This window comes from Ooceraea biroi, chromosome 12, assembly GCF_003672135.1.
Source record: "Ooceraea biroi isolate clonal line C1 chromosome 12, Obir_v5.4, whole genome shotgun sequence".
NCBI classification, from domain to species: Eukaryota; Metazoa; Arthropoda; class Insecta; order Hymenoptera; family Formicidae; genus Ooceraea; species Ooceraea biroi.
Window position 1 is genome coordinate 10296488 of NC_039517.1, and position 21247 is coordinate 10317734.

The following is a 21247-nucleotide window of genomic DNA, read 5'->3' on the forward strand; positions in this document are numbered from 1 at the left end:
CTCTTTCGCTCTTTCTATCACCATATCTCTATACATTAAAATTCCTACACTAAGGCCGGTATTCATAATTAATAATTAATAATATAATTGGATCTTATATTTAAGACCGTCTTAAGTGTATCTTCAGATACTCCGTAGCCAATGAAATGATCTATACAGCATCTGCAGATAAGCTTAAGACGATCTTAAATATAAGATCCGACTATGAATACCGGCCTAAATATTATAACTAAATATTTAAACAGCACTATATATCTTCTGAAATCATTTCTAAAATCTTTGTTCTCCCGATCTCCACATCTGTTTTAACATTATCCTTTCGTAATTATCGTATTTCTAATTTTTAATAGCTCTAAAATAAAACTCTTATGAAGTAAATTCAATTATATCATTAAGCTTCACAGAAACATCAAACTTACTAAAGCGTGGTTTGGCGACGATCGGCGCCGACGCTTCGGACGGTTCTCCAGGTCCACCTTTGTTGACGGCGATGACTCTGAATTCGTACTCTTGACCCTCAGTCAGATCTGGCACTCTGGCGCTAGTCTTATTGCCGGGCACCTCGACGGCCTTCTCCCACTGACCAAACTTAGGTCGTTTCTCGATGATGTAGCCAGTTATAGGTGATCCACCGTCCTTCTTGGGCGGTGCCCATTCAAGATCCACATGGTCTTTGTCCCAGTCGGTGGCTACCGGTGCGCCGGGCTTGTCTGGTTTGGCGAACGGATCCTTGGCCGTAATGGTGTCCATGCCTGTCAACGGCTGGGACTCGCCTTGCTTGTTAACTGCGCGCACGCGGAACTGATAATCGTGACCCTCTATCAAGTGGTCCACCCGCGCCGACGTGGTGTTTGCCTCGGCCACAGGCACCCAACGCATGTTCTCCGTGTCCATCTTCTCGACCTGATAGTACTGAATCTCGGAACCACCATCATCCTTGGGCGGTCGCCACTTAAGGACGCAGCTGCTTCTAGTAACATCGTCCACCTTCAACGGACCCTCTGGCGGAGCTGGTACGTCCAGCACGTTTACAGTCAACGTGGCGGAGTCCTTGCCATTGATGTTTCTAGCTTCCAAAGTGTAGACGCCGGAATCGGAACGCTTCGCCTCCATCACGCGCACTTTGGTATTGTAGTCCTCATTGGTGATCTTGATGCGATCGCTCGCTGTCACCGTGACGCCCTTTAGCGACCATTCCTTGCTTGGTGGCGGTTCGCCGATCACCGGCACGTCAAAGTCGAAGAAGCTACCGGCGCGCACCTTCACGTCCAGCATGTACTTCCTATCGATCTTCGGTGGAACTAAAGATAGAAAAAAAATACATGATAACATTAATTAAAATTTATTTAAACAAATTATATGATATTTATTAATACATTAAACATTATTAATACATTGAAGATATATTTATTCATTATTTATTTATCTGCTTACGGTTCTTAGGACGTGCCACATGTGATTTGGATGCTTCCGACGCTTCACCAGGACCAGCCTTATTGACAGCCCTGACACGGAATTCATATGGAGTTCCTTCGACCAGATCGTTGACTCTGCCACGGTTCACGTCACCGTCTACTTCCGCACATTTCTCCCAAATCGGACTGTACTTGTCACGCTTTTCTATGATGTAACCAGTGATCGGTGATCCACCGTCTTCATCAGGACGGCTCCATTGAAGCTCGACAAAGTCTGTATCGTAATCAGCTACCTCGGGCGTACCTGGTTTGCCTGGTTCGTCTACGAAAGATAGATTAAATATAATAAAAACATTATAATTATTTCTGACGGTTCTTAAGATCTTTTAGAAAATTGTACATTAAATAATATTCATAATAATTGTGTGAAAAATGTAATATTACGAAATGTTAAATTAAGATTAAGATAATTCAGATAAGAAATGAAGATTAAATATCTACAAAGTGAAATATGTATCACAGGTGAAAAATATCAAAACTATTTAACCCTTTGCACTCGGAAAGATTTCTCAGATCACCTACCAGCAACTTGATCATATTTATTCATAGAAATAGAGAGTAATGTATCATTTCAAATAAAATGATATAGCGTTCGAACAAATTTTGCGTTTGTATAAGTTTTTCTCAATAATTACCTGCAGTTTTTTCGTGACTCCTTAGAAGGGACATTCGAGTTATTTGTTACATTTACGATGTCTTCTCTAAGTAAGAAGACAGTCAAGTGCAAAGGGTTAAAATTGCTGATCAGAAAATTCAAATAAAAATGTAAAATGTAAAAAATGGTTTATTAAAGACATTATAAGCTTGAAATGTTTACTTTAAAAATAAATGACATAAAATAATCTTATTGAAAACATTTTTCTTACCGAACGGATTCTTCGCCTCAATGCCCTGCATGGCAGTAAGCGGCTCGGATTTGCCTTGTTTGTTGACCGCCCTCACCCGGAACTTGTACTTGTGTCCAGGCGTCAGGCCTTCCACTTGCACGCTCGTTTCCGGTCCGTCGGTTTCCGCGGCCGGTACCCAGCGGCCTGTGGCTTCGTCCATCTTTTCTACGACGTATTTCTCCACTGGTTGACCTCCGTCGTCTTCTGGTGGCTTCCACGTGAGTTTGCAACCCTCGGCATGCACGTCGGACGCCCGGAGTGGACCCTGTGGCGGGCTTGGCTTGTCCAGTACGGTGACCTTGACGAACGCCTCATCTCGGCCGTTGATATTCTCCGCGATTACGGTGTACTTGCCGGATTCCGCCCGCGTCGCCATCCGCACATTCAGACTGGTATTGTAGTCCACGTGCTTCACCTTGACGCGATCGCTCGGCCGTACCTCTTTGCCATTCAGCATCCACTTGGTGGTGGGCGCGGGCTCACCTGTTACCTTGCAGTCGAAGTTGAAGTTCTGACCGGCCTTGATCCTTACCTCGACCAGATTCGTGCGATCGATTCTGGGCGCTTGGTTGCGCGGTTTTGCGATGATTGTAGGCGTGGGATCCGATGGCTCACCGGGACCAGCTTTGTTCACTGCTCGTACTCGAAATTCGTACGGCTGGCCCTCGATCAGATCCGGCACGGTGGCGAAAGTCTCGTCCGCGGGTACTTCCACTGCTTTTTCCCATTCGCCGTATTTGTCTTTCTTCTCAATTACGTAACCGGTGATTGGTGAACCACCGTCATTGCTGGGTGGAGTCCACTTGAGATCAACGTGGTCCTTATCCCAATCGGTGGCTCGGAGATCACCCGGTTTGCCTGGCTCGTCTGTAATTGGATGCAGATGATCGATTCACTACTGGTTATTTCAAATGAAATTTCGCGATTTAAATTCATGTTGAATTTATCAGTTAATTCTTCAAAAGATGTGTGATTAACATACCGAATGGGTTCTTGGCGACGATCGTTTGTTCCGCTTCCAAAGGCTTTGATTCGCCCTCCGCATTGACCGCGGCTACTCGGAAGAGGTACTCCTTGCCAGGCGTTAAACCTGTTACCTCGATATCTGTAATAAATAATATATTTAAATAATATGTGCTGGATTTCTATTATGCAATTATTATTAATCGAATTAGTTTGAAATATATTAATTTTACAATCAAAGAATTTTAAACTTAACATAAATACCCCAAAACATTTAAAATAGCTTTTACAAGCCAATAAATATATTTACTATCTATTTTAAGTGTTGATACTTCACGTCACGATTAATTCGTGTCAGGCGATGATACTCACTTGGCTCGGTGGAACGTCCGCAAGGTACCCAGCATCCAGTTTCCGGATCCATCTTGTCTACTTGATAATACTCAATGGGTGTGCCGCCGTCGTCCTTAGGTCTCTTCCACTTCAGCTTGCATCCCTCCTTGTGCACATCCGAGACCTGAAGCGGTCCTTCAGGCGGCGTCGGTTTGTCAGTCACCGTCACTTGCACCGTTACCGAGTCCTTGCCGGACGAATTGCTCGCCGTAACAGTGTAATCACCACTGTCGTCCCGGGATACGGGACGTATGCTGAACTTGGTGTTGTAGTCGCTGTTGTCGATCTGGGTCTTGCGATCGGAATGCAGCGGTATCGCACCGTAACGCCACTCGATGTGTGGTGGCGGCTCACCGATCACGTTGGCGTCAAACTTCAGCATTGAGCCCGCGGACAGAGTAACATCTCGCAGATTGCGCCTATCGATCTTCGGGGCCACTGCAATAAATAAATTAGAAGATTAGAGTATGCCAAAATGTAAGACCGCATTTAGACAAGCATGCGGTTATTATTTTTGCAACGTGCGTGCGTTTCGCAACAGTACAAGGATGATCTATATACGTCAATCAACGCACGTTTGATATTTTAGGCATTACGTGCCGAGCATTGTGGCAATGAAATTGTTACTTACGGAAACGTGGCTTAGCCGTGAACGTCTTGCTGGCTTCGCCTGGTTCCGACTGCCCGGCCTTATTCACGGCGATCACGCGGAATTGATAATCGTTACCTTCTATTAGACCATGTACCAGAGCTTTGGTGGTTGGTGTTTCGGTCTCCAAAGCCTTTTCCCACATGGTGCTGTATTTATCTTTCTTCTCAATAATGTAGCCCGTAATGGGTGATCCACCATCGCTAACGGGCTCTTTCCAGGCGAGTTCGACCTGATTGGCTGTCCAATCGACTGGTTCTGGTGCTCCAGGCGCAGTTGGAACAGCTACAGAGAATAATATATACAATTAGTAACTAATATTATTATTTTTTACATAAATGAGATAATACTTGTGACAGTAATCTAAAGATTAGAAATAAAAAGAAATGTTTGAGCATTTCTGAAATTACTGCCAGAAATAAAAAAAATAATTAATTAATTAGTTAATAATCACGAAACTATTACTTAAAAGTGTAGATGTAAAATATTGTTTATTAATGTCAGAAAGCTAGAAAATATTTTACTTACTGAACGGATCTTTAGCTACGATCGAGCCGAAGGTTTCCAGCGGCTCGGATTCTCCCTCCTTGTTGAGTGCCTTCACCCGGAATTTGTACTCGTGTCCAGGTGTAAGTCCCTCGACTTTCATTTCGGGTCCGGTAGTTTTGCCGACCGGTAGCCAGACACCGGTCTCCGGATCGAACTTCTCCACGAGGTAACCCTCGATCGGTTCTCCACCATCGTCTTTGGGTTTCTTCCATTTGAGAGTGCATCCTTCCTTGTGCACGTCGGATACCTCGAGTGGTCCTTCCGGCTTGCTGGGTTTGGCTGGTGAATAATTGGAATTTAGTACTTTATATCATCGTATATATAAATGTTATTTCTTATAAATTCTATTGTTTTTTTAACATATTTATTAATTAAAAAATCTAATATAATAATTATATTAATCGCTGACAAAGCGGCAAAATATTAATTTTACTTACAAACAACGGTAACTTCAACTTCGGCGGTGTCAGATCCGTGCTGATTGATCGCTGTGATCTTATAAGTACCGCTATCCTTGCGCTCGGGTTTATCGTTAAAGAATTTACTGTTGTAAGGCACGTTCTGTATTCTGCGGTGCGTGGTCTGCTGAATACTCTTATTGTTGATCACCCACGTAACGTCTGGTGGTGGTTCGCCGATGATCTTCACGTCAAAGTGGAACGCTTCATTCTCGCGCACAGTTATGTCACGCAGGTTTCGCCTGTCGATCTTCGGCGGGACTGAATACAAGCAAGTCATAATTAAAATTAATAAAAATGTATCTTACATTAATATTTCATCATATTAATATGATGTTTTCAAAACGAGCTCTATCCTTCGGAATATTTTTGCGTCAAGAAAAGTTGGATGCAAGATATCTAATATTTAACAGCGATAATTAAATTCTCAAATAATTTCAAAATTGTTTTACTAATTTTTCAAAGCGAAATAGTTCTCGAGATTTCTAATTTCTAGATTAACGAGGAAAGCGAAATTAAGAGATTACAACTTTTACAATTCACATATTTGTAAATAAAGAACTTACGTCGTCGACTCTTGGCGGTAATCGGTTTGCTGGCGTCGGATGGTTCGCCGGGTCCCGCAGCATTGATAGCTTTTACCCTGAATTCGTATTCGACACCCTCGTCGAGATTATCGACGCGGCCCTTGCAATCCGGCCCAGTCTCGCACGCCTTGATCCATTTGGGTGCGCCCTTCTCCCGCTTCTCGATCACGTATCCGGTGATTGGAGATCCGCCGTCCTTTAACGGTGGAGTCCATCGCAGATCTACGTGATCTTTGTCCCAGTCGGTCGCTTCTGGGCGTCCTGGTGCGCCAGGTTCATCTACAATGCAGAAATAATTAGAATTTATTAATTTATGTCATCGTATATGTAAATGTTATTTCTTATGAATTCTATGTTTTTCTTAATATATTTATTAATTAAAGAAAAAATATAATAATTATATTAATCGGTAACAAAGCGGCAAAATATTATCTAATTGCTTTAAAAAACACAGAAATGGGGTCTCTCGATTAAAAAAAAAGATCAAATCGGAAAAATTATTATTTATAATTTATAATTCCGGAAAATTTTATTGACTTACAAACAGAAAAGAATATCTTAAAATGTAACTTAAAATAAGATATATGTATTCTTTTATAAATGTCTAATACTCATTGACAAAAAATAAAAAATATATTCAAAAATTAGAGAATAACTGATAAAAAATGTTAAAAAATCTAATTACATTATTATAAAAATAAAGCATATTAGAAACGATAAAATTCTTGTTTAAAACAGTTTTTATATTTCTTATCGTTTCCGTGATATTCGTTTAAAAAGAAAAATATTAATTTTTTTGAAAGAGTTGTTTCAACTCCTTATTATAAAATTGAGCACTTATAAAAAATGCATAGTTCTTATTTTAAGCAATTAACATATTCGGAGCTCATTAAAATAGGAAGAACACTTTCTTATATTCCTTTAAAATTTTCATAATATCTACTTCAGCTTCTCTTAAGTAAAAATTCATGTTAAGTAAGAAATGCAAATTTTAATAATGTGTGTTCGTATGATTATATAAATATCAAGATATAACAGTTTAAAGAAATTATATGAAGACGAACAAAATCCAAAAAAGCAGGTCTTACCGAATGGATTCTTCGCGATGATTCCATGTTCGGTCTCCAATGGCTCAGATTCGCCCTCCGCGTTCACAGCCGCAACTCGGAATTTGTACTCCTGTCCGGGCACCAAGTTTTCCACTACCATATTAGGTTCCTTGGTGCGTGCAACTGGAATCCACCTGCCAGTTTCCGTGTCCATCTTTTCGACCACGTAATGATCCAAAGGTGCGCCACCGTCGTCTGCTGGCGGGTTCCATTTGAGAGTGCAACCTTCTTTGTGCACGTCGGACACTTTGAGAGGTCCTTCGGGTTTACTGGGCTTGTCCAACACCAGGATTTCGATCGACGCCTCATCCTTGCCGGAACTATTTTCTGCCTTCAAGGTCAGAGTGCCGCAGTGCGCTCTGCTGGCCGAGGAAGCCACGAATTTGGTCTTGTATTCCTCTGACTCGATGGTCAGGACTCCTGCGGACTCCTGCTTGGCCTTGTTCAGGAACCAGGTCTTGCTTGGTGGTGGTTCGCCTGTGACTTTCACGTCCAGTCGAATGACGTTACCGGCTTTGATTGTGATATCTTTCAGGTTGGTGCGATCGATCTTGGGAGCGGCATAGCGATCTTTAGCAGTCAGAACATCGCTAGCCTCGCTTGGTTTGCTCTGGCCACCCTTATTAACGGCTTTAACACGAAACTGGTACTTTTGACCTTCCACAAGATCCGGCACTTTTGCCTCCGTTTTGTTGCCCGGCACTTCCACGGCCTTCTGCCATTTGCCGTATTGATCTTTCTTCTCGATGATGTACTTCTCGACAGGAGCACCGCCATCATTCTTTGGAGCTTTCCACTTGAGATCCACGTGATTCTTTGACCAATCTTTCAACTCGGGTTTGCTTGGCGCGTCAGGTTCGGCTGTAACATACAAATGTTTGAAAAAATATATCATAAATAGTTACGCATAAAATATGAAGCTTGCTTTAAGTAACTGAATTCTTGTTTTTCATTTTTCAATATATACTTTAAATAAAAGTAATGATTTTTACACAAATTAAATTTATATAATATCTCGTTATTTTTCAGACAGGCTGCATATAACACTGAGCTTTGATAATAAAAATCCTTTATTGAAAATATTTGTTAAAAAAACACAATAACAACAAATCTTTTTAATTAATTAATTTTGACAAGAAATATAAGGATTAACATAAATGAATACTCACAATAAGGATTCTTGGCAGTCGTTGGTATGGCCGTTTCTAAAGGTTCTGACTCGCCCTCGGAGTTAACAGCTTTAACACGGAATTGATAATCTTTGCCCTCGTTCAGGCCGGAGACGTCCGCTTCCGGGGTCTTGCTGGTACCGCATGGTACCCAACGTCCACTATCCACATCCATTCTCTCAATAACGTAATGATCGACGGGTTCGCCACCGTCGTCGTCAGGTTTGTCCCATTTCAACTTGCAACCTTCGGCCGTCACGTCGGACACTTCGAGCGGTCCTTTCGGTTTGCTGGGTTTGCTCAGCACCTAATGATTGGTCAGGAATATGGTTAGTTAATAACATTTTAACAAAGAATTTCTGTTTTTGCAAGTTATGTAATTAAATTTATAATGCAATTGGGCTGCACAAACCTGAAGCTCGACGTCTACTTGATCGGTGCCACTATCGTTCTTGGCAATGACGGTGTAGGTGCCGGTATCCGAGCGCTGGAGCTTATTGAGGATGAACATCGTGTGATAGTCCTCATTCTCGATCTTGAGGCGGTCCATGCTCTTCAACACCGCGTCCTTGAGTTTCCACGTGACGACTGGTGGTGGTTCGCCTTTGATGTCAGCTTCGAGGCGCAACATCTGGCCGACTCGCATGACTTTCTTTTTGAGATTCTTGCGATCGATGTGCGGTGCCACTGTAAACAAGCACACACATATCAACATGTTGTTTAATTGTAAATTTAATAAAACAAATAATTGTAAATTTAATAAAAAATTCAGATTTATATGTAAAATGGATATTGTGCTTACAAAATCGGGGTTTGGCGACGACGCTCTTCGAAGTATCACTGGGTTCGCCAGGTCCAGCCTTGTTGACCGCCACGATTCTGAATTCGTACTCGTGGCCTTCTTGGATACCGTCGGTGACTTTGGCAGCTGTACGATCTCCCGGAACCTTAGCGACGTCGACCCATTGCCTACCGTCTTTATCTCGCATTTGTACAACATATTTTTCGATCGGGGCACCGCCATCGTCCTTAGGCGGGGTCCATTCGAGATCGACAAAATCTTTGTCCCAATTCTTGAGTTCCGGTCGACCAGGCTTGCCCGGTTCGTCTAGAATCAAGAAAATTATATGAAACATAAATAAAATTAACCTAATTAACAAATTGTAAGTACTAATTGAATTTTAAAAAATAAACAATTTCACATTCTCGATACGTACCAAACGGATTCTTTGCTATGATAGACTTATCCGCCTCCAGATCGTCGGACTCTCCCTCTCTGTTGACGGCTTTCACGCGAAATTTGTAGGGCTTGCCCTCTTGCAATCCGGTAATGGTCGCTTCCGGTTCGGTGCTGCGTCCGCAGGGCACCCATTGTCCTGTAAGAGGATCCAGCTTCTCGATTTCATAATACTCGACCGGTGAACCACCGTCATCTTCAGGTTTGTCCCATTTGAGTTTACAGCCATGCTTGTTGACATCGGTCACTTCCAATGGGCCCTAGGTATAAATTATAAAGATGATTAATTTCATTGTTTCATATTATTAATCAATAGTTGACCTCATCCTTTTAATCTCTTTGATTTTTATGTAACTTATTTGATTATTTATTTAATTCTTATTTCGTTTCTATCATATCCTTCAAAGATAAATTTAATAAATTATCTACGGACATCTTATTTTCTAACACTCTCGATTATTTTATATATTATATATTCAATATATTATTATTTTTAATTATATTATTACCTTAGGTTTGCTGGGCTTGCCGAGGACAGTAATCTCTACCTCGGCAGTATCCTCGCCAACTTCGTTTTTAGCCTTGATCACGTATTTGCCGGTGTGCGCGCGTTTAGTCTTCAGAATGAAGAACTTGCTGTTATAATCAACGTTATCAATTCGTATCGTATCGTCCGATACGAGCTCTTTGTCTTTGAAGGTCCAAGTGACTTGTGGAGGTGGCTCGCCAATTATATTCACGTCTAAGGTCACGGTGAGGCCGACCTTCACCGTTATTGGTTGCAGATTCGTGCGATCAATGTACGGTTTCACTGTAAATTAAAAAAGAAAATTTACAAATATTCCATAGTAATAATACGTATTTACACGTATACAGCTTTGAAAAAGTAAATTCTAAGTAGCATTTTAGAAAATATTTTACTACCCGCTTTTCTTTGTGATAAATTTATTTAAATAAAGCAACACTTACGCCAGCGAGCTTTAGCCGTGTGTGGATTGGTTGCCTCGCTCGGTTCACCAGGGCCAGCTTTATTCACGGCGCGTACCCTGAACTGATATTGGTTGCCCTCTTCCAGTCGAGGGACTGTACCGGTACATACAGGCCCAGATATCTCGGCAGCTTTGACAAAGTTGGTACCAAATTTATCTTTCATTTCGATAATATATCCTGTGATCGGTGCACCGCCGTCTCTTATCGGCGGCTCCCACTTGAGCTTCACCATGTTCTCCGACCAATCAACGATCTCTGGAAGTCCAGGTGCCGCTGGAGCATCTAAAATATTTCAAAAAGCATTCAATAAGTACCGCAATCTTCTATAATATAATAATTAAAGAAATAAAACAATTATTGATTAGATAATAATTCCAGATAAAATTTCGCATACGAATAATAATTATAATCAAGATTACTATACCGTATGGATTCTTGGCTACAATTGCAACGTCGGTTTGCAGAGGTTCCGATTCTCCCTCCTCGTTCACAGCCTTCACCCGGAATTCGTACTTATGGCCAGGTTCCAAATCGGTAATCGTATGCTCTGTCTTATCAGGATCCACAATGCCGGCTGGTACCCAACGACCCGTCGTCACGTCCATCTTTTCTACAAGGTAACTGGACAAAGGAAGACCACCGTCGTCTTTCGGTTTGCTCCATTTCAATTTGCAACCCTCTTTGTGCACGTCCGTCACTTCCAATGGTCCCTCCGGCTTTCCAGGTTTGTCTGCAAAATCACGCCAATGGGTTTTATAGATCAACAATGTTGTGCGAGAGCCGTGTTATATATTGGCGCGATAGAGTATTGCGTGCGATTCGAATGCGAGTATCGAATCGATAGACTCTATTGTCGCTCCGAGATAAATAAAGTTTTTGCGCGATTTCTGCCCATTTCTTCATAACAGACTTCGCATAGATTCTACTTTCGATCCGCGATAGACGGCTTAAATTCTGTTATTTCACGATATTATTTGTATCGCAGTCAATCCGCTCTCGAGCTCACATCGCCATTACAATCAACTCTCTATAATTTTCACCGTTGATCCGTGCTCAGTGTCCGCCTTCGAGAATCGCACCCTATCCGGAAAGTTCCGAGATTTCGGGATACAGTGTTTAAGTTCTGTCGTTTCTTTTTTTCTTTTTTTTTTCATTTGTTTGTACACTTTAACTGGACAATCTGTGTGAGAGCATCACGAGCACCTGCGGATCAGTCTTGTTCGCGGCAAGATTTCCGCTATCAAGATCTCCGTCGGACAAGCGATATATCGAATAGAAGATTTTCGTTCGCGCACACGTCTTTCCGCGCTCAACGCTGAGTGGTCCCAGCGAGCGGATCTTGAGTCAACAATCAAGTTTCCCGCAACATATATTATAGATATCGTTTATTTTAATATTAGACTATGTAATCTGTAATAGTATCTATACAGGTTTTATTATAATACATTTCTAAGTATTGTAATAAAAAGGAAATTTATTTTCGCTAACATACCAAGAATATTAATTTCTACATCAGCCTCATCTTGTCCGGAGTCATTCACGGCCTTAATGGTGTATCTTCCAGTTAATTTGCGACTGGTGTTGGTTAATTGGATCTTAGTGAGGTAATCTTCGTTATCAATCTTTACATTGGCTCCAGTTTGAAGTGGTGCACCAGCAAAGCTCCATGTCACAGTTGGAGGAGGTTCACCTTCGACATCAACTTCCAGTTTCACTAGTTGACCTGCTCTGACTTTGATAGTCTGCAGCTTGTCGCGATTGATATGAGGTTTCACTAGAAAAAATAATATTTTTAGAAATTGTGTTACCTATTATAATTTTTGTATAAAATCGGTATTTATTCATATAAAGCATTTTATCTACATTAAACTACATTTTAGTTTAATCAGTACTGATGGCTTCCAACTCGGAGAAGAATCTTTCCTCGAAAAAGAGAAACGTTGATCGAATCGATTAATCGATTAATTAACGTGGACATGGGCGTCCGCAGGATTTTTTTAGGGAGGGGCATGATTCAAAATGTTACTTCTAGAATTAAAATACTTATAATTTAAAATTTATACATCTTTTGGTAATAAAAGCTTTCTCACCACGACAAGGTAGATGCTGTGCGTTTGTAATCTGGCATCTTTTTTTTATTTCAACGAAGAAAAAATGGTTAATTTTAATTGTTTGTTGATTCCAGGGGAAGGCAAATGCCCGATCTTGCCCTCCCCTGCGGACGCCCATGAATGTGGATATACATATAAGGACTATTGCAAACCAAGGGAACTCAGTATCGGAGCTCAGCCCTGATGATGCGGACTGCAAGGTCTGCGAAACGTCGGCACTAAGCTGTTATGAAACGTGCTATTTATCCGGAAGCCATCAGTACTGACGTAAGTAATAGCCGTGAAAGCCTTAAAGTCAGAATACATTTTAGTTTAATGTTTATTTTATTTTTAACTATTGAGAATTATAAAATTTAGTCGTTTATATTTGGCAGTAATTTCCGCGTTAGTGAGAAATATACTAGAGTTCTCTGGTCGCTGTTTTCGAAGTATAGGAATCAGGCAAATAGGATTGCGCGTATTTGTATTCGTTCCTTTTCTCCGTTGAAGCGTACGCACGTGTAAAATTATCAGAGCAAGCGAGCGACCCAGAGAACACTTTAGCAGAACGATTAAAGATATGTAACAAAGTTTTTCTATTCTTTATTGTACAAAAGCGCATTCAACAATTTTCTGTATTAATTAGCGTTGCAAGCGACACTCGGATAATTGCAGTCGCACGATTGATCTTTGATTGATTTCGTACTTTCATTGTTTGTCATTTATAAAGTTCATCATTGTGTTTGAATCTTTATTATATCTTGCTTTAATTGATTATTTTTTATTTATGTATGCGAAAACAAAATATATTTGCGTATTGAAACTCAACATATATGTTGGCAAATTATTTGATGTTTTTAAATACAGTCCATCCTTATACATTTTTTTCAACATTAACATATAAATAACTGAGAAGTTTTAATTAATTAGTTAACAGAATGAAGTACTCACGGTATCTTGCTTTTGCAATGTGTGGCTTGGTAGGATCGCTGGGTTCCGATGGTCCGGCCTTATTAACAGCGCGAACACGAAATTGATAAGTCGAACCCTTCTTCAGGCCGGTAACGCGACCTTTTGGTTGTGGTGAATCGGTGACGAGAGCTTCTTCCCATTGCGAGGAAGGCTTTTCCTTTTTCTCGATAATGTAACCAGTGATCGCTGCACCGCCAGTGTCCTTGGGAGGTTCCCATTTGAGATCGACGCGATCGACGTCCCAGTCCTCCAACTCCGGCGTTCCGGGTTTGCCGCTAACGTCTATACAAGGAAATTCAGATTTAATATAATTTTAATTAATATCAAATATTAATCAATACCGTAAATATCGTAGTTGATTTTAAAAAGATTGTACAATTTGTATAATTTAAAAGTGTAATATAATTTAGATTTTATATCTGTTTATTAATTTATTAATTCATTATTAATTTTGTGTCCTTATAATAATTAATTTAATTTTTCTATATCATGTTTTAATTCAGTTTATTCAAGGAATTTCAAATTTACCGTAAGGATTCTTTGCAAGCGTAGAGCCATCTGATACGAGCGGCTCCGATTCTCCTTCCTCGTTCAGAGCTTTTACTCTGAATTCATATTCGTGCCCTTCTTGAAGACCCTTTACGTCCATCTCGGTATCCGCGGTACGACCAACCGGTATCCATCTGCCAGTTGATTTGTCCAGTTTCTCCACTTGATAGCCAGTGATCGGCTTGCCACCATCATCCTCCGGCTTGCCCCATTTGAGTTTGCAACCGTTCTTTGTGACGTCTGCTACTTTGAGTGGTCCTTTCGGCTTTCCAGGAGCCGCTGTGCATTAAAGAACATAACATAATAATTTTAAATAATAATTAATAGAAATAACAATATAAATACAATGACAAAACAGAAAATAAAATTAAATGTGGATGTTATAATGTTCAAAAATGCTAATTATTAGACAAGTATAAATATAACAATAATGAGATATTTAATTTAAGAATTATATTTTTTTATTATCTTTTTAATTATTATTATAAATATCTCATTGTTTTAAAACAATTTTAGAAAATTTGTAATTTATCCGTAATTCATTTAACACTCACATAATATCGTGACTTCGACTTCCGCCTCGTCTTCGCCGTGAGCATTGACAGCCTTGATTTTCCACAAACCGGTATTCTTTCGCACGCTGTCGGTAATAGTGAGCTTCGTATTGTAATCGATATTGACAATCTCGATATTCTCGCCGGATTTCACTTCGTTGCCGACTTGATACCATTTGATTTCCGGCGGTGGTTCGCCGCGTACGTCTATGTCGTACTTGATGGTCTTACCAGCCCGTACGATAATCGGCTTCAAGTTCGTCCTGTCGATCCTTGGTTTCACTGATGGAACAAGATTGCAAGATATTAATTTTAAAAGTAAATTAATTGTAAAGTTTAATTAATTAATAACATTCTAAAGTTTAACTTCACAATCGTGCAGAAAATAGAAAAAAATAAATTGTAAACACTATCTTTTTTAATCGATTAATTGATTTAAGAAAGACTTACGGGCTTTGTGCTTGCAGATTTGCATCTTGGACGCGTCGGACGGAGGCGAAGGTCCAGCTTTGTTCACGGCAATAACGCGGAACTGATACTCGCCCCTTTCCTTCAGACCCGGTACCTTGCCCTCAAGTTGATCCCCAGGGACTTCGATCGTCTTCTCCCAATCAGGCTTGTACCGGTCCTTCTTCTCAATGATGTATTTTTCGATCGGCGCACCTCCGTCGAAATCAGGTGGGGCCCATTTCAGGCTCACAGACTCGTTGTCGTAATCAGTGATCTCGGGCGTTCCAGGCTTCAGTGGCTCGTCTGAAACGGAATTATGTACCTAAGTTCGTACTCGGAATATTTCGCCTTTTGATTTTAATCATGATTGTTCAATCTTGAATTTTGCACGTTTTGATTTATTAGAATCAGATTAAACAATTTGCGATTAATCACGACATACCATATGGATTCTTGGCAACGACACCGCGTTCGCTCTCTAGGGGCTCCGAATCGCCCTCGTCGTTGACAGCCGTCACGCGGAACTTGTACTCGCTTCCGGGATTTAGACCAGTGACCTCGAACTCCGTGTTGGGCGAGTTTCCTGGTACTTTACCAACTCTGACCCATTTGCCGGTCTTTGTGTCCATCTTCTCGATCTCGTATTCCTTGATCGGCACACCACCGTCGTCCTCCGGTTTTTCCCATTTCACCTTGGCAGTGGTATTGGTGACATCACTGACTTCCAGAGGTCCTTTAGGAGCGCTTGGTTTTCCTACGGAAAGAATACTGCTGGTAGAACTCTCTTTTGAACACGGTAGCATTATATTTTTTCTTAGAGATTTGCACATTGATCTAAAAATTGATCTAAAAATTCTAATTAAATATTGCTAAAAGATGAAGTTTTATAACTAAGCTTACCGAGCACTGTAAGTTCGACAGTTTCTTCGTCTTTGCCGTTAGCGTTCTCGGCGATCAGCGTATATTTTCCAGTGTCCTTGCGCATCGCATTAACGATCGTGAAATCCGTGTGATAATCGACGTTTTCGATTTTGATGCGTTCGGTACTGGTTAGTGGGATATTATCCCTCCAAATCCACCTAGTCTCTGGTGCAGGTTCACCACTCACGTCCACAGACCACTTATGAGTACGGCCAGCCTTGATGATAATCGATTTGAAGTTGGTGCGGTCGATTCTCGGTCTCACTAAAAAAATTATTTTTCAATTGCAGGAGATTAACATTTATATTTTAACAATTAAATTTTTTGATAATTAAATTGGTTTTTGGATCAGAAAATAAATCAAGAAAAATGGAGCTTACGGTTCTTGTGCTTGCAAAGGTGGTTATCGGTGGGTTCGCTGGGCTCGCCGGGGCCTGCCTTGTTATGAGCACGAACGCGGAATTGGTACACCATCTTCTCTTTGAGACCTTCAACTTTAGCCTCGGGAGTCGCGTCAGTGGTCTTCACCACTTCGATCCAGTCAGCGGAGAATTTGTCTTTCATTTCAACGGTGTAGTGAGTAATCGGTCTGCCACCGTCGTTCGTCGGTTTTTTCCATTTCAGGGACACGCTGACGTTATCGTAGTCGAAAATCTCTGGCTTGTCAGGTTTGCCAGGTTCATCTATCGAAAGACAGATAATGTTGAATTTTAATTATATGAATAAACTTAATATAAATATATAAAAACGCATTACTGTAATAAAATTTCTTCAAGATGTATTCTTACCATATGGATTCTTAGCAAGAATGGCTTCTTCAACTTCCAGAGGTTCGGATTCGCCTTCTTTGTTGACCGCCTTGACGCGGAACTTATACTTCTTCTTCGGCGTTAGGCCGGAGAATGTGAAGGTCTTTTCGTTGGGACCGACTTCTCCAGCTGGAATCCATCGTCCAGTGTCCAAATCCATCTTTTCCAGTACATAACCCGTGATTTCGGTACCGCCGTTGTCTTCAGGCTTGTCCCATTTAACTTTAACATGATTGGAGCGCACTTCCTCCACTTTGAGCGGTCCTTGCGGTATTGAGGGTTTATCTGTAAAAAAATAATAGATTATATGGAATGCAGCATAAATCGACATTACGTTAGACAAACACAATTAAAAAGAATTTATTTCTTAAACAAATAATTTTATACAATGTGAAACTATATTTTCGTCGAAGAATAATTTAATTCAAACAAAATTGTAGCTTAGAAAATATATGTGTAACTTTAGAGACACATTTTACAGTAATATAAAATATAAAATGAGCAATGAGCTCACCAAGAACGACGACATCGGCAATACTCTCGCAGGTACCGGAACTGTTGGTCAGCACCAGTTTGTACTTTCCAGAATCGGGTCTGGTGGTCTTCCTCACCGTCAGCACGGTATTTCTCTCATATTTGTCGATTGTAATTCTCTCGGTTGCGTCTTGGACAATCTCCTTTTGGCCCAGGAACCAGTGCACTTCCGGTTCTGGCTCGCCGGCATATTTGATGTCGTACTTGATGACCTGTCCTTTCTTGACGACCAGATTCGTGAGTCCTTCGCCAACGATGTACGGCTTGACAAATCGACATTTGGCGATGATCGGCTTGGTAGCATCAGATGGTTCACCGGGACCGGCTTTGTTCACTGCCCGTATCCTGAATTCATACTGTGTACCTTCCTTCAGGCCATCGATAGTCGCCTGAGTGACATCGCCTTCGATCTCCTTGCCTTTTACCCACTCCTTGCCGAATTTCTCTTTGTATTCGATTATGTATCCGGTGATCGGTGCACCGCCATCGTTCTCGGGTTTCGTCCATGTTAGATCAGCATGATCCTTGTCCCAGTCAGTTACATCGACATTCGTGGGTTTGCCTGGCTCGTCTGGAAAAACACAATAGCTTTGTCTCTTACTCTTTATTCCAAATCTTATGCAAATGTTAAATAAATCCTGAATAATACTCTGTAATATTCTGGAATATTAACTGAAATACTAATCCAACTAAAATAAATAGCTTAAAGTAACGAAAGAATGAGATAAAAAATGGTAAGTTAAAAACTTGAGAAATAAATTTCGTGTCAAAAGTTTTAATTCGGATTCGTTGGACTTACCCCATGGATCCTTTGCTAGGACGGGCTTAGCGAACATCGCCGGTTCGCTAGAACCCAACTTGTTCACCGCCCGTATACGGAACTTGTACTCCCTCTTCGCTATGAGATCCGTGACTTTGTACACGCACTTCTCGCCTGGCATGACTTCGCCGACGTTGTCCCATTGAGCCTTTAAGCTGAGATCGAGACGCTCGATGACGTACTTCGTGATAGGCGCGCCGCCGTCATCCTTCGACGGCTTGAACGATACGACGCAAGAGTCCTGGAAGATCTCGTTGACCTCGACGTCGTACGGCGCAGATGGGACATCTGCGAGAAATAATTCGTAAGAATAAATACAAAGACGTAAAATCTTTGACTTTCTCGACAAGAGGATAACACGAACCTTGCATGACAATGTTGACATCCTTTACTTCCTCGCCCTGATTGTTGCCGATCTTTATCTGATAGACTCCCGACGACTCGCGTTGGGGTTTCTTGATCTTGTACGTAACTTTATCCTCGCCGACGATGATCTCGACATCCTTGAGGGGTAGTGCCTTGCCGTCCTTCATGAGTTTCGCCTCCACCTGACTCTGCTTGGTGCCATCGACTATGCGGATCGCAAAAAATAAATTTTTTAATTCAAGATTCAGCAAGTTTGCTCGTTTTATCTATTACTCTGTTAAATTTTATACAAGCCATTACCTTTGAAAGGCACAACAAAGACCAGGGGTGCGCTGCAAGGTCCTTCGACTTTGTCAGGGAAGTCAACAATGGGCTTGCTCTCGCCCTTCTTCACGGTGAGCTTGCAGCTGCTGGTCAACTGACCGCTCTCGCACATGATCTCACCATCGTCCGTCATTTCTAACTTGTTAAAGACCAATTGGTGCTTGCCACCACCCAGATTCTTGATCTCCACTCTTTCATTAGGCTCGATCTTCTGGCCATTGAAATAGAATACAGCCGGCGCGGTCTGATCCTGAAGTTCAACATCCAGCACCAGTTTCTCTCTTTCTATCGCAACAGTGTCCTTCAGCTTCTTGTTAAAGCGATTAGCATCTGCAAATTGCACGAAAAGAAAACACGTAAATCCTCTTTTTGAGAAAATTATTCGCATTACTTACAATTGATTACAATCTCGGCTTCCGTTTTGTCAGCGTTGCTCACGCAGGAGTAAAGGCCAGCGTCGGTTACCTTGCAATCTTTAATGATGAGCTTTCGTTTTCTGCCCTCCTCCTTAATTTGTACCCTAATGCAAAAATTGTGTATATGAGATTAAATTTTTTTAAATCAAGGACGCAATTATGTAAAATATTAATTTTTAATTTAGCGTATAGCATTATTCCGAGGCGTACCTCTTGTCGGGCGTGATTGCCTGGTCGCCTTTGAACCATTTGACTTCACCCGCAGCATCGTCCAATTCGCAAAGCAAGGTCAGCGTTTCTTTTTCTATCAGCTGCTGGTGTTTCAGCACCTTGACAAATTTGTAAGGATATTCTGAAAAAGGAAAACTGTTGTTATAAATCCTACGGGTTTCAACAAAACTGTGTTGAAATTATGACGAAATTAAATTTTTTCTAATGAAGAAGGAATAAAACGCACCGACTATCGTGAGAACGGTCTCGGTCTTGTCCGTCTGCTTGCTTATTTTACAAGTGTATTCGCCACTATCTTCGAGAGTTGCGCTCTTGATCGTCAGCCGGCACACGCCCGACATATCCTTAGAGATGCTGAACTGGTCTCCATCCTGGGCAACGACAATCAATCAACATCAAGAAACCAAAACTCAAGATTTTAAAAAAAGTTCTCAAACTTTATCGATTACCTCGAGTTTCGTTTTGCCTTTGTACCAGGAAACTTGCGCCAAATTAGAACTGACTGTACATTCCATGTAAGTTTCGTGTTTCGCGAAGCCGCTGGTCTTTTTCGACAACGGCTTCGTAAAGGTGTACGTCGGATCGGGTTCTGAAATTTAAGAAATTATGAAGAGAGACTATAGATGTTATTCGAGAATTCGTTCAAAACGAAGGAAAAATATGCCGCATACCGTCCACATTGAGGAAGCCTGTGCTGGACACACCGGCGATCTCGATCGTGTATTTTCCGGTGTCTTCGACTTTAGGACCAGTAATGATAAGCTGGTAACAGTCTTCCTCGTTCTTGAATTTGTATTTGGCCGACGGGAATAATTCCTGCAGGAAAAGATTTGTTTAGTTCGTACTAAATTATTTTATTATATACAAATTATATTATACAAATTATATTTTAATAAAAAACTTTTATTTAATATTTTTGGCTTATTTTTGCATAAGAAATTATCTGCTTTTTGATTGTACTACTATTTTTGACACGTATTCCGCAAAAATAAAGGCATATGATTAAGAATTATTTTTCAAGAATAACACTTACATCTTTTCGGAAGAACCACTTTGGCTTGCAATTCGGTTTCGAAAAGTTTGCTTCGAAGACGACTTTCTTATCTTTGCCTTCCTTGGCGTATTGGTCCACCAGTGGCTTCAGGAAGCTTTCCGCTTTCTGCGAAAAAGAGATTACCGATCAACCATGGATCACGCTCGAAGATTCAATCCAGAAGTCCGATAGGTAGTATCGTTCAACATCGACAGCGGTTGCTTTGCCAAGGCGATGCAACAAGGGTAGTGGGAAAAACCGGCGGAAAAATCGAAAAACGTGTTGCCTCTCCGTGCGAGCAGGAGAACGGAGGGCAAGGATGACAAAAAAAAAGACGAAGACGAAGTCCCTTCCGTGAGTAAAAGAGACTTCGAAAAAGACTCTAGAAAAATTGGTTCTAGAGAAAAATATGAAAAAATCTGCAAAAAGCTCGGGTCGACCGTTCGTTGACAGAGCCGGCCGAAACGTTCTCAAGCCCGTAAATTTCATGCTTGCTATTATTAAGATCAGTGTTAGAAGTTCTAGAAAGGAAGCTGGGCTTCCTTAAAAAAAAGAAATATTCGTCTTGTATTTGTTGATGAAGGCAAGATGCGCGAGAAGATAGTTGCTGGAAAAGCTTCTGCTTACGATACATTTAAGATACGACATTGACGAAAGACGTTACTTCATATCAGGGATTCTAATTTCGGATATTGGTCATTTTGTTTACTGA

The 21247-nt window shown here is 41.1% G+C and overlaps 1 protein-coding gene across 1 annotated transcript in view; it reads right to left on the bottom strand.

The window, feature by feature from the left end:
• The window catches only part of LOC105281448 (twitchin), a 74591-nt gene that overhangs the window by 27405 nt on the left and 25939 nt on the right, over window positions 1-21247 (bottom strand). The window contains exons 37-72 of the mRNA XM_026973992.1: window positions 20536-20661; window positions 20174-20318; window positions 19952-20091; window positions 19729-19873; window positions 19482-19623; window positions 19251-19375; window positions 18832-19185; window positions 18530-18736; window positions 18145-18453; window positions 17326-17916; window positions 16791-17096; window positions 16383-16685; window positions 15982-16266; window positions 15524-15835; window positions 15082-15384; window positions 14632-14913; window positions 14057-14356; window positions 13508-13810; window positions 11959-12240; window positions 10891-11196; window positions 10446-10748; window positions 9986-10287; window positions 9457-9736; window positions 9042-9347; window positions 8652-8926; window positions 8240-8546; window positions 7050-7931; window positions 5941-6240; window positions 5354-5635; window positions 4896-5195; window positions 4350-4652; window positions 3698-4156; window positions 3345-3467; window positions 2342-3229; window positions 1435-1737; window positions 420-1301 (exon numbers count right to left, since the gene is read on the bottom strand). Of these exons, the coding sequence (XP_026829793.1) occupies window positions 420-1301; window positions 1435-1737; window positions 2342-3229; window positions 3345-3467; window positions 3698-4156; window positions 4350-4652; window positions 4896-5195; window positions 5354-5635; window positions 5941-6240; window positions 7050-7931; window positions 8240-8546; window positions 8652-8926; window positions 9042-9347; window positions 9457-9736; window positions 9986-10287; window positions 10446-10748; window positions 10891-11196; window positions 11959-12240; window positions 13508-13810; window positions 14057-14356; window positions 14632-14913; window positions 15082-15384; window positions 15524-15835; window positions 15982-16266; window positions 16383-16685; window positions 16791-17096; window positions 17326-17916; window positions 18145-18453; window positions 18530-18736; window positions 18832-19185; window positions 19251-19375; window positions 19482-19623; window positions 19729-19873; window positions 19952-20091; window positions 20174-20318; window positions 20536-20661 (11761 nt within the window). The remainder of the gene's footprint in view (window positions 1-419; window positions 1302-1434; window positions 1738-2341; window positions 3230-3344; window positions 3468-3697; window positions 4157-4349; window positions 4653-4895; window positions 5196-5353; window positions 5636-5940; window positions 6241-7049; window positions 7932-8239; window positions 8547-8651; window positions 8927-9041; window positions 9348-9456; window positions 9737-9985; window positions 10288-10445; window positions 10749-10890; window positions 11197-11958; window positions 12241-13507; window positions 13811-14056; window positions 14357-14631; window positions 14914-15081; window positions 15385-15523; window positions 15836-15981; window positions 16267-16382; window positions 16686-16790; window positions 17097-17325; window positions 17917-18144; window positions 18454-18529; window positions 18737-18831; window positions 19186-19250; window positions 19376-19481; window positions 19624-19728; window positions 19874-19951; window positions 20092-20173; window positions 20319-20535; window positions 20662-21247) is intronic.